Source organism: Notolabrus celidotus, chromosome 3 (genome assembly GCF_009762535.1).
Source record: "Notolabrus celidotus isolate fNotCel1 chromosome 3, fNotCel1.pri, whole genome shotgun sequence".
In the NCBI taxonomy this organism is placed as follows: Eukaryota; Metazoa; Chordata; class Actinopteri; order Labriformes; family Labridae; genus Notolabrus; species Notolabrus celidotus.
In genome coordinates, this window is record NC_048274.1 from 9,008,870 (window position 1) to 9,022,397 (window position 13,528).

At 41.0% G+C, this 13,528-nt stretch overlaps 1 protein-coding gene across 1 annotated transcript in view; it reads right to left on the reverse strand.

The window, feature by feature from the left end:
* LOC117810838 (ephrin type-A receptor 6-like) overlaps nt 1–13,528 on the reverse strand; it is a 105,559-nt gene that overhangs the window by 35,296 nt on the left and 56,735 nt on the right. The window contains exons 3-6 of the mRNA XM_034680820.1: nt 12,340–12,468; nt 11,738–11,887; nt 11,484–11,645; nt 11,164–11,392 (exon numbers count right to left, since the gene is read on the reverse strand). Of these exons, the coding sequence (XP_034536711.1) occupies nt 11,164–11,392; nt 11,484–11,645; nt 11,738–11,887; nt 12,340–12,450 (652 nt within the window). The 5' untranslated portion in view covers nt 12,451–12,468. The remainder of the gene's footprint in view (nt 1–11,163; nt 11,393–11,483; nt 11,646–11,737; nt 11,888–12,339; nt 12,469–13,528) is intronic.

The following is a 13,528-nucleotide window of genomic DNA, read 5'->3' on the forward strand; positions in this document are numbered from 1 at the left end:
TCCGTGACGTCACCCATCTGTTCTGAAGCGCTGTTTTGAGGCCAGTCGGCAGCGGCAGCAATATTGGAAATATTGAAGTCAACATAACTGATGTCGAGCCAGTGTGAGGTAAAGAGGCCGGCTTTGAGCCTCCTCGCCAACAGCTACAGTGTTCCCTCCTGTCAATCAAGTCAGCCGTGCCCTTATGTGAGCTGTGCCTCTCGTAATGGAAACCTGTTAGAAAAAAATTCACCCCCTGTACAGTGTGTGCCGATCAAGAAATGAGCTATCCAGATTACACTCGTCTTTTGTACCAGGCTGTAAACATGTTTATTTCTGCTGTAAAGATCGGCTTTTTTGAATTGGTGTGTATGTGCTTTCAGGTAATTCCGGAGCCAGCCTCAGGTGGATCCTCGATGAACTGCAGTTTTCAGCACTTCTTCTTGGACTCATATTTTTAGACCAGAGGTTGCCGCTTGTGTGTCTCCTAAAACTAAAGGGTTAATGCAACAAAATAAAACTTGCAAAAGTGGGAATTTTGATCTTTTAGTCGAGTTGATGGAAAGTAAAGTAGTTGAAGCAGAGCTCAAAACTCAGGATCCTCTGAGAACCAGTGTTCCAGTGTCAGGACAAAATAGCTTTAAATAACTTTAAAGTGATCTTGGAAACATAATCTTGAGTGAATAACAACCTTATATACCTGGGGGTGTAATGGGACAGTAAACTGGACTGGAGCAGGAACACCGAAGCTGTCTACAGAAAGGGCCTAAGGAGGCCGAGGTCCTTCAACATCTGCAAGACGATGCTGAGGATGTTTTATGAGTCTGTGGTGGCCGGTGCTATCCTGTTTGCTGTGGTGTGTGTGGGCAGCAGACTGAGGGTAGCGGATGCCAACAGACTAAATAAACTCATCCGTAAGGCCAGTGATGTTGTCGGGGTGCAGCTTGACTCTCTGATAGCGGTGACAGAGAGGAGGACTCTGTCAAAGCTCCACAGCATCATGGACAACATCCACCACCCTCTCTACAACATGCTGGTGAATCACAGGAGCACATTCAGTGTAAGACTGATCCCCCCTAAATGCACCACAGAACGCCACAGGAAGTCATTCCTGCCTGTGGCCATCAGACTGTACAACTCCTCCCTCTGATGACTGAACCATATCCTGTACTCTGTGCAATAACGTGCAATACACTGTGCAATATCCCTGCCACTTCAATATTCTGTATACAATACCTTCATTTCCAGTGCTTTTGTACATAGCGAACTGTAACTATTCTGCGTTTCTGTAAATACTTATTATTAATCCAATTTAAACTATTTTATTCATATTTATATCTTATCTTATTCCTTCTTTCTATTAATATTTTGACTTTTTTCATACTGTGTATGAATCCCCCCCCCCCCCCCCCCCCCCCCGGGATAAATAAAGTATTTCTGATTCTGATTCTGATATCAAATAAAACACCAATGATCTGCTGGAGTAAGGATACTCAGAGCATATGAAATAATTTTACGATGCAGAGGACAAAGCAACAGGACAGAAATTAAACTGAGGAGAGACGGGAGACTTCTTAAATGATTCAGGTTTGAAAAGGACTCCTGAGTCTGTTTGTTTTAATCAGCAGACTTAATAGAGTCCCCACTTTCAGATTCCCTTGAACAGAGTGAGAGGGAAGTTTGCATTGTTTGTCAGGCGGGTAAAAAAAAAGAGCTATTAACATACAAATAATGCATTATGAAAATGCAATTACAGCCTGCTTTCAGTCTAAAACCTCTATCCACTTACATGCTCCATTCTGCTGACCCAGGTATTCTTCTATTTTCCACCTTACCCCGGTTTACTTTCCTACCTCATTACTTCATCCAGCTCTCGCCCATTTTACCTTCACTTTTCTTTTTCTCCATCAATTCAGCCAACGCTCCTTCCCTTATCTCTCCATTTTTCCTCCAACTGTTTTGCTCAGCCACTATTTCCTCCTTTTTCTTGATTTTTTTTCATATTTTTTTCTCAATTTTTGTCATTCTGTCTTTCCCTCAAGGCTTATCAGAAGATGGTAAATCCACAGCAGACTGCCCGCTTTTACCCAGACTTATCTCAGCAGAGAAAAATAAAGCACTAATAGCACGATGATATAATATTCTGGGAATCTTGGCATAATTGTATTGCAGAGTGATTTGTGTGGATATGTACGTGTGTGTGGGAGGAATAGTAATTTCAGAAATATCAAATAAATATGCCAGGTAAAAGATAGACAATGATAGAGAGAGGGGGTAACGCATTTGCAAGACTTAATGGAGGAGAGCCAGGAGTTTATAATTTCTGCATTTTAATATTTTTCTCACAGTTCCTATAAATAAGAAGCACAACGTTCTAGTTTTGGATCCATATTTGAAATTCACAGACACACATAGAATAAGTCCATTATTATGTGATGAATTATGACCTCCGATGAGGAACATTACCACGGTCGGATGTTACAGTGATCACTCTGAATGAACGATGCCCAGATGCTACCCAACATCCCCTTCTGTACCCACGCTCCTTGTAAAGCATGATTGTTCCAAGTGCATTATCCTTGTAAAATCAAGATAAGTGAATGAAATTGCTCACAGCATGATGATGGTTGTGATTTAGTTCGACACTGTAATGCAGACCAACTGTTGCAGCATCTCTAATATCTACATGTGTGCAGCATGGGAGAACAGTGGGAGAGTGCACAGTTGAATGAGCTTTACACTCTCTACCACAGGCTACATTGTTGTTGCATGAGTCTTCCTGGGGATGGAAACCTAGCAGTGTGTTTATAATAGGACCACATACAGTTCAGTAGCTTGTTTATCCAACAATAATGATTCATCATGCAGAGACCTTTAGAAATGGCTTTAGACTAGCTGGACTGTAACCTTAAATATGGTGTCTTATTTAGTTGTATTTCATCAATAATATATCCGATTTGAGACCGTCAGACTAATCATGGACGCATACATTTTGCATTCAATTAAGCGATAATGCTGAATAAACTCAACTCCTCTTTATTTCAAAAGCAATCATTCAAGCATGCAGCCCAAAGTGCTTCACAAAAGAACAGAGAGAGAGAAAATAGGTAAAATGATAAAAGTATAAAATATGATAGAGGAAAGTAATAGGAAATACTTAAAAATCAAATAAAATCAGATAAATAAAATCAAATAAAGATAAGAAAATACAATAAAATCATTACATTAAAAATAAAAATGTATTAGATAAATACCAGTAACAAAAAAATAAAATAACATAAAAAATTAGATAGATTTAATAAAATCAGAAAAATCAAATGGAATAAAAATAAAATAACATAAAATGAGATAGAGTAAAATCAAATCAGATAAATACCAGAAAAATAAAATAAAAGAGAATAGAATAAAATAAATACAAAATAACATAAACTAAGATAAGATAGATCAAAATCAAATCAGATAAATATCAGAAAAATAAAGTCAAATAACATAAAATTAGATAGAGTAAAATTAAATAAGATACATTTCTGATCAAAAATAGAAACAAAATAACATAACATAATAAAATAAGATGGAATAAAATAAAAATAAAAGATGATGCTAAAGCATTGGTAATAATGGTAACAATGCAGTCCAGGGCTTAAAAAGAAATTACTCCAACTTAAAAGAAAGATGAAAAAGGTAAGTCTTGAATTTACTTTTAAAATTAAAGTAAATCAATAAAAAAAATTAATGAATGTCCATGCAATGGTAATGATAATACATTTAAAGTTAGAAGTAAAGGGTAAGCTCAGGATTAAATATTCAAGATTAAAGAATATAATTTAAAATGTAAAGAAATCTGTTTGCTCAGGTGGACATAATTGAGTATTAAGATGTGTAAGAAGGATGAGATGGAAGATTGACACACAGAAAGAAATCCTCGCCAAAATCACGTTGCCACTAAGCTCTCCATGAGAAGAGTAATTTGTCACCCAGCTTCCAATTTTTGAGGCCCCTCATTCACTTGGATATTACTTTCCTCCTAAGCTGAGCTCCTGCCAAAGGCAACAAACACACACATTCATTTGAATTTCCAGCTGCTCCCTGCTCCCCGCTACACGCCGAGAAGATCACCACCAAAAAGCAATTACAATAGTCACTACCACTATTTCTATCCAAAAGTTTGAAAACATCCCACAAACACGCACGCATAATGAGATCCAATATGTTCACTATCGGCTGTCATGGGATGCATTTTTATTCATGAAGGGAACAATACCGCAACAAAATATGTGTATCAAGAAACTCAGGGCAAACACTGCAATGATACAGACACAATACAACACGCTGCGACATGTTGATAGCATGGAGCACATTTTTAATCAATTATTCTGCTGATTATTTTGTTTTGGTTAATCAAGAAATGATTAACATAAAAATGCCAGAAAACACCTGCCATCGTTTTACTCTCATCCCCAGATGATGTTTGGTTTTCGGGCCACTTAAGGCACAGTGCAGTAAAGTTGTGAACACAGATTGTTGTGAAATAAATTAATAAACTTTATATTGAATATAAAAAGTGAGGTTAGAATCCACCTGACAAATAAAAGTCTGATATTTAGACACTTTCTTACCCTGTATGGTCTCCCACTATGACTGCTGGCTTTCTTTGTGTCAGGCTCTTTCTTATGTTGTTTGCTTATGTCTTTGGACAAAGGTGTAAGCTAAATTAAATTGCAACATTGAAATTTGGTTAAAACAGCTTCCTGGCTTATAATAAGAGTAGCAAGTAAATGAAAGAGGTGGAGTTGCCTACCTGTAAGTTAAAGGGGAACGACAGAGCAAGGTGATAGTTGTACGTGGATTTATCTCCTAAGTGAGCTCTTTTAAATCACACAGTTATTTAGCGAATAGAGCTGGCCTTGAGATTATTCAATTAGGTGCCAGGTTTAAGGCAGCACTTATAGCTGGAGAAAGCAAATATAAAATAAAAATACAGTGATGGTAAGTAAAGTATCCTACCTGAAAAAAGTCTGAGTCCCTCCCTCCAAACACATCGACATGTGCAGCCTTACTTCTGAGCAGGATCAGAACAGAATTTCACTACCTTTTGTTGCTATCTTTCTGCAACTCTGCTCATTGGGTGTACCAAAGACTATACAAAAAGATGGACAACATGACAGCACCCCAAGAGTGAAGCCAAAACCTTTGGGTTTAACCAAGGGGCAACCTCCGGTCTCAAAATATGAAGCCCATGCAGAAGTGTTATAAACTGCAATTCATCCAGAATGTGCTTGAGGCTGGCTGCAGAAACACCGGAAACCACATACACACCCATTCAACAAAGACGATCTTTACAGCATTAATAAACATGTTTGCAGCCTGGTTCAAAAAACGGCTTGGGTCTATGTAGCTAAATTCTCTCTATGCACACATTGTACGGGGGGTGAATTTTTTCTAACGCAACGCTTCAGAAGATATTAAGATTACAAGTTTTTGCCCAAATAAGGACATGACTGACTTGACTGGCGGGAACATATAGCTGTTGGATAGGAGGCTCAAACCCCGCCTCTTTATGTCACACTCTTTTGCATGAGTTCAGCATTTCCAATATGGCTCCCGCCGATGATTGGCTTCAAAACAGCACTCAGGAACAGATGGGTGACATCACAGATACTACGTCCATTATTTATACAGTCTATGGGTTTAACTCTGCTGACTGGCTGCAGTATAGGTTGTTAACCCCACCTCTTCCATGAACAGGAAGGACATGGGTCAAACTATAAAATCAAGAAACATGTCAAATATTTTTTCTAAAATATGGTCTCTTTCCTTAAAGTTAGTAGTTATCATGTTAAAATATGTCCAAATTACATTTTTCAGAGAAATTTCTTTTGAAGTAGATCATTGAAGCAATTAAAGGGGTATGACGGCATGATTGACAGTTCTGTTGATGCATGGAGCGTTCACTCCAAACAGGAATAGACTCATTTGCCCAAATTAATAACATGCTCTAGCGAATTATTCCTGCTGCATTAATCAACCAGCGTGCACATCGCTCTGTGATGTATGTTCATTCATCTGGAGTAAATCGGACACATTGATTCTATCTCTGTGCAGCTTCCCTGAACTCTGCGACTCTACCTGTTTTTATGGGATCAGGAATAAACAGGAGCTCACTGTGAGGAAAGTGAGGAAGGAGGATTATCTGCTAAGTTGTGAAAACCTTTGTCTGTCACTTGAATCCAGCTATCGCTTGTACTAGGAAGTTAGCTCTGCCCCCTTTGGCATAACCAGCTTCCCCATTCAATGTAGTCGAGCTCAACCTTGTTTGATGACGACTGACTGGAGCTGTGCTTGATGGGAACACCTCCAACTCTTGTGTAAATTTGCGTCGTCGGCACACGATTCTGACGCGCTAGTACTGACCTGAGGGATCTTTGCTGTTTTAATGGTCAGTTATATGCGTGTGTTGGGGCAGGACGTCAATACCTCAGCTCCCCCAGCTGATCCCTACTGCACAGACTCTGTCTCAACAAACGTCATGACCACAGTGATTGATCATCACCTGTCATTCAAGTGTTTTGGCTTCATTATTGCACAATAAAGTGGAGACGCCTGGTCTATCTTCTCATACAGTCAATGAGGTGGGTGCATCATCATGTTGGTAAGCACTCCAATCCTTTAGAGGGATGACACAAGGTTTATTCATTCTGCAGTCTGCTAATTTAATGAACTAATCACTGTCGAGATTAATGAGCATTACAACAAATATGACAAATAATGCTCCTGCTATACTCGTCTAACCCTCGCAGTAAGAAAACATAAGATTTGAGAAAGGAGAAGCTGCACATTTTCAGGAGTGTAATGACATCCCTGCTAAGAGATTCTGAGTTGTTTGGGTGTGCTGGAAGTTTTCTCTTGGCTTTACGTTGTCAGAAACAGATGGAGGCAGAGACTGTGTTTACCCTGGACTCTCAGCTTTGATATGCAGATGGGAAGTTCACAGAGAATGAGTGATGCTCTAGTCTGGCTGGGCTGCGTTAGAGGCCAGAGTAAACACACTCCTTTATGGACACAAGAGGGGTGCACAGTGGCACAAATACAACCCCGAGAATGTATTGTTTCCCCTCATTTCCTATCCCAATTTACCTGGATTTAAGGTGAACAGTTTGAACTTGCCCCGCCTGATCAATCCTGTGTCTCGACACGGCCGAGGTCACAAGGGAAAAGCTACAAATTGTCAATTTCTGCAGACCTCTGACACCCAGGGGACGCAGGAGGGAGAGAGAAGAGGGCAAACATTGATGGATTTTACTGTGTTATACAAAAGATCTCTGTGCATTAACTTCCTCTCTATTCATCAGTACTGTAGAAGAGAAACAGGATCTGGAGGTGCTAACTTTATGAAAAACACAGCAGGTGGTAGCTGAAAAATTCATTCAAAAGTTTTTGATGAATTGAAAATATTTGAATATCCACGTTCTTTTGGCACTGAATGAAATCACTTATCCATCTGGTGGGCTTGTGCTATTGTCTGCATGTCTGTTCCGACTCAAATTAAATTCGATGCGACGTCTCTATTAGCTTCTCCCGCAATTCCCTGCGTTCTTTTTGAATATGATGGTGTGACGAAAGGATGTGGAACAAATAGCATTAGGGCTATGATGTTGCCTTATCTAGGTCATGATATAACCAGCCTATCTCTGAGTAATCCTCTTGTGGCTGACACCGAATGAAAGGAATAGAATAATAAAGCACTCGATTGAGATGTCAAAACAGTCTGGCAGAATGCTATTGGGGTGGAAAGCGGGGTTTGATAAGCGCTGATGCCTTTGTTTAGGCAGCTGGGAGGGAAAGATGGACGTGTTAGCGCAGAGCTCTGCTTCTATTCGAGAGCATTGGGGTTTTCCCTTTTCTCTCTCTCCCTCTCTCTCTCTCCATCTCTCTCTCCCTCTCCCTCTTTTGCTCTTTCCCCATGCTGCCTCTCAGACAGCTTTGATCACAGTACCCTTTGAAGCAGTGTTCCAAAATGAAAACGAGGAGAAAGCAGAAGTCATCGCAAGTTCACGCCTAAACTTCCTGCAACTATACTTGCCAAGTGCACATCTTTATCACCGCACAAGCTCTGCAAGGCCCCATGAAAATTATTGATGAGCAAAAAATAATTGGCCATAAATCATTAAAGGCATGAATTAATAATTACAAGGCCATAATGTGTTGTTGCAATTGATCACCTCTTCCAACCCAGTGTTAACAAGTGCAAAGATGTCGTTCCAGAATTCCACTGCAGATCGTCTTTGATAGATGTTAGCTAACATTTCTGAACTTCTTCTGCATGGAAAACAATAAAAGGGGATCTCTGATTCCTGTTTCCTCAGATTCTTCTACTGTGTCAGAGATGAGGTGAAGACATTTTGGGTATTAGACTTGCTTTCTTATAGTATTTCAGATCACTGTCACAAAGCTCTTAATTATCAGACACCTTTGTATCTTAAAGAGCTCATAGCACCCTATTACCCCTCTAGAAGACTGCCCCTCCCAACATACATTTTTCAATCTCGTTGTCACTCATAAAACAAACACACAAAAAAATGAGGATAAAAGAATATGGATGAATAACTCCACAAGCTGGACTTCTTTTTTCCACTTGGCTGGGGGTTACATTTCTGTTTACATTGGCTGCCATGTTTGTGAACTACGCCTGGAGTCGTAAATATCAAACATGCCTAGGTCAGGGAGGCTCGTAGTTGTATTGACACCACACACTTGAGGATTATTTTGACATACACTCAGTTACGACTAGCCTCGAGTCACGCTACGCTCCCCTGATCATTGGGGGCCCTAAATCTGGTCTAAAATCATCTAGTGTGGCCGGCCTTACACCAGTAATAAACTATTCCACTGGGCAACCCCTGCAGACCTGGAGCACTTCAACTGTTGATTTGTAGTGTTCTTCTTTTGCATGTATTTGCTATCTTTGAGTGTTTTGAGATTTGCATTGTTTATGTATTGCAGCACACTTGCTTTCAATATAGTTTTTATCTTTTTGTATCCCATTTTCACATTGGCAGAATGTTCAAGTTACTTCATTTGAGTTTTACTTTTGCATGTGGTGAAAAATGTGCATTGTTTCTGAAATGTAGCTCTAGCGAAAGTTCAGACAGGAAGAATATAATAGCAATCACAGCAGTTGTTTAACTCTCCTCTCCCACGTTCAATAGCTCATCTGCTTCTAGCTGCATGCTCCGGAGCTCTAATTGGTTAATCAGCGGCGGCTGTCATCAAATAGCTCAGTGGCACGCACCTTATCGTCAGCCTATCAACTTTCTGCTGTCTTTTTAAATGTGTCTCTCTCTCCTGCTAGTTCCTTCTTGCATTAATGTTGCGCACCCCTCCACCTCCCCATCTCCACCTGGTCTCCGCAAAGTCTTCAATTCCTAGGATTCATCAACCACCACCACCAGTGTCTGGACTCTAGGGGGATTTCTTCTGCTGCCAAATTCACGCATCTTACGCCCACAAAATTATCCCCATAGAGTCCTTACGCTAAAGATTTCTGTCAAGTTTCATTATCCATTAAATTGTAATAAATAACATTTAATCTTCAAACTGTTTCTCTCCTGATTGAACTCGCAGCACATATCCCCTCATGTAGATTGTTTGTGCTGTTGCTAATTGTTAGCCTTATCAGTCGCTTGTAACTTTTCAAGAATCTTTTGGGGGACTTCTCAATCATTAACGGTCCCATTCATGTGAACTGCAGCCTTCATCCCCTTGACACTGTCGCAACTGGAGTACAATCACGAAAAGCAAACTGCAGTCTGCTGTAGGAAGGATAAGGAAAGTATATATGTAGGACATATATGAGGGACACCATGAGAGTGCTGCTCCTAAGCTGCCTGTCTCATCAGTAGTCCCTCCTAATGGGCTTCTGTGTTGTTTAACCACGTCTTTGAGATGATTGAGAGCAGGAGAGAGAAAAGATAAATAAAAAGCAGATAAAAGAGAAGAAGATAAAAAGAAGTATTACACCCAAGGAGCAAATAAAGAAGATATTACAGCCTGTCCTACATATCAGCTGTGCTAATGACTGCTGGAGTTCTCTCTCTGTAATAAGCTGAGTAACCACATCACCACAGGGGTACTACATGAATTTCACCCCAACCAGCTGAGACATCTGTGCGTCTGGATATGCAGCGAGTAACACTTCAATTGTAATCATGCAGTGTGGCTCTATTTAGCACCTGCTTTAATTACAAGAGAAAGTCTCTGAAAGAGAGGGTTGGGAGAGTTTTAGATAATGCTAGGTGCAAGCTAAATTAGCTGTGAAACTAACAAATGAAGGCAATTAGAGAGCTAGCCCCCACTCTGTCTGCACAGCCTTATCGAGAAACCAGGCCAGCCACTATCTGGAACAACAGTTGCTTTAACTTTATCTGTTCTGCTGACAATGGGCCACATTTAGGTAGTGCTGATACAACTAATTAGAGAGGAGGCATCCAAAAAGCCTTTCATAGATGCTTTGTGTTTGAGGTATTTATTAAAGATATATTTGTTGCGTTTATCTACAGCAGCGTGGTGTTTATCAGAATTTTAAACATCCGAAACCACAAACAGCTTGATGTGACAAATAATTATTTTTCCATTTGCAACAAATAATTGACAGAGAGTCAAGAGGGTTTGGCATAAGTGCCAATGCCTCAACAATGAAATGTGAAGAAGTTGTAGGTCTTCATTTGCTTATTGTTTAGAATCTCGCAGCAGAAAAGAACGGCTGCAAGAGACAGCAATACAAAGAAGGAGAGGAGATGATTGAAAAGAGAGCAAATACAGAGACATGGAGGAGAAAAACCAGTGGGGGTTGTAAGTGGAGCGTAAACAAAGTGGACAAGAGAGAAGAGAAGCTGACAAGGGGAGGTGGAGCTGTGAAGAGATGAAGAGAGATGTGGATGGAGGAGATCAGACAAGGATGCAGGATCTTAGAGCGAGAGGAGGGAATAGCAGTTCTGTGAACTCAAAGTCCTGCAGATGACTGGAGAGGCCCTAGAGATCTCTTAATGTGATGCAATGCTTTCTCCTCTCCTCTTCTCTCTGTTTTTCTCTTTATTTGTTCCCCTCTCTGTGTATGCAGCTTTAGCACACTGTTGTTTAAGAGGACAAACACACACACATACAAAAACATCCAAAAGTACTTCTCACCGGGGCAATATCCGTCCATCTCCTCGTGTCCGATGCTACAGACGCAGCGGCCCAGCGGCACCAACCAGTCTCCATCAGCACCGCAGTACAGTTTGGGTGTGTCCCTCTCCTCCGCGTTCTCCACACATGCACCTCTCACTTCTACAAGAGATGATGAGTCCATATGCGGCACTGTGTCTGGAAAGGCTGCCAAGTTCCTGAAAGTGGACGGGCAGCGCTTGTAGAAGACCTTGTGGGAAGAGAAGAAGACATCAGAAGTTGAAGAGCTGACAGTTTTGTGTGAGAAATAAAGAGCGGGTCAAGACCGCCTATATACTGACCTTTACCGACACAAGAGCGATACACGCTCCCACATCCTGTAAGGCCAAGTAGAAACCCTTCTGTGTCACTGGCCCCACTTCTCTGACTTCAGTATTGAGGCGGAGAACACGATCTCCAAGATCTGTCTGCGTGAAGCTCTCATCTGCTGCTATAGTGTCCACCTAAAGCCGACAACGAGCCCTTTGTTAGCCTTATTGAACAATATTAACAGCATAGAGAGTTCTTTTTCTATAACACACAGCCAAAAACTGACCTTGGCATAATCAGGGGGCCGAAACCTCGTCCCTGCAGGGAGCGGTTCCTCGGTCTGAAGGTAGAACAGGTTGAAGGTTTCCTTGCAGGTACCGGACACCCAGGGAATGGAGTTGCAGTCTCTGAGTGTGAAACGCAGCTCCACGTATACCTGATTGAAGCATTCAGAAATAATAGGCCTTATATATCAAACACATAGTGCTGTAAAAATGTTGCAGGTGGCTGTGCATGCTTTCGAGAGCAGGGAAATAAAGAGGATTCTGTCTCTGGATTAGCAGGCTTTTTGTTCACATGGTATAAAAATGACTGAAGTGAAAGCATCATATCAATTAATGCATTCAGGAAATTTTAGAAAAAAGTCAGCATGAAGCTAGAAAGACTTCTGCTTCTCTTCTATACACCTGCCTTCCTTTCCTCCTCCTCTGATAAGTTACACAAGGAGATTTTTTTCACTCCAGTTACTTCAACACTTTCCCCAACCTTGAGTCAATGTCACCGCCGCACTCTGCTACAAGACTGCTTCATTTGATCACAATATCAGGCCAAGGCTTTCTGAGGCAAGTTTAATGTGTGCCTGAAGAAGAGTCGTGTTACGGTACACACCCTCTGTGCCGCCTGCCGCTGGATCCATCCAGACCGCAGCCAGTTGTTCTGGTTTGGCTCCATGACGTGGCAAACCTGGAAGGTGTGGATGGGTCTGTTCTGCTCGTCCATCTCTGTGATGGCATCCCACTGTGAAGATATGAGAAGAGAATATGAGTAAAAAAACTGGAACATCTGTGACTCAGCAAGAGAGGAATTAGCTTTAATCTTAAGTGCATAGATTGTAGTCTCCACTGACATCATGGGTTCCTCAACAAAGACACACAAGCAGATTAAAACACTTAATCATACATAGTTCCAATTTACAGATCTTTTGGCCTCAATCCTTGAAACATGTAAGCAACATTTTGAACATATAAATGAGCGAGCACTTGAAAGCTTTCTATGAACAGGCGGAAACCTCAAGCAAGACCAGACACATAACATCTGTGACAAATAAAATGATCAAGTTATAATATGCAACCACATCAATCCTTAAAGACAAAAGTAATCTGTGGTCTGGTGTTAATGTCTGACTCTGATCGCTTTAATGTTTTTTGGATCAGAGGATCAGTCGGTCAAAATAATTAGGACTGGGGCGCTGATGGCCTCGTGGTCTAAGCGCCCCACGTACAGAGACTACAGTCCTCCTCGCGACCATCTCCTGCATGTTTTCCCCCGCTCTCTACTTCCCATGTTTCCTGTCTCTTTTTGGCTGTCCTATCTAATAAAGACCAAAATTCCCTTAAAATATAACTTAAAAAAAATAATAATTATGGCTGTCCAAGTTAAATCCCCTTTGATTGCAGTAATCTTATTGATTGGCATTAACTCCTGAACGTTTTGTGATCATGACCCTCAGCCCATACCGTAGTTTGAGAAATCAGGAATCGAATGTGGATGGCGAGCAGAAAAAAAACCTCCTTGAGCAGAAATGGATAAAGACACTTGTTTTGAATGGCTAGTTCAGCTTAAAAGCCTTGCCAGCCTTGACTCCAAGATCAAAGTTACTTGAATTTACTGTTGATGTGAATTGAGTAACCACTAGAGTACGTCTAGTCTCAAACACCACTTTCAGGCTAAGCAAGCACACGGCTGATATGACGGCCCTCCTCCCTCTCGCCAAAGGTAGGCTTTGTTGGGTTGTTTGCAACAGAGATGTCTGGACAACTCCACAAGCAACAAACTTTGAACAAGGATGGCTATATAG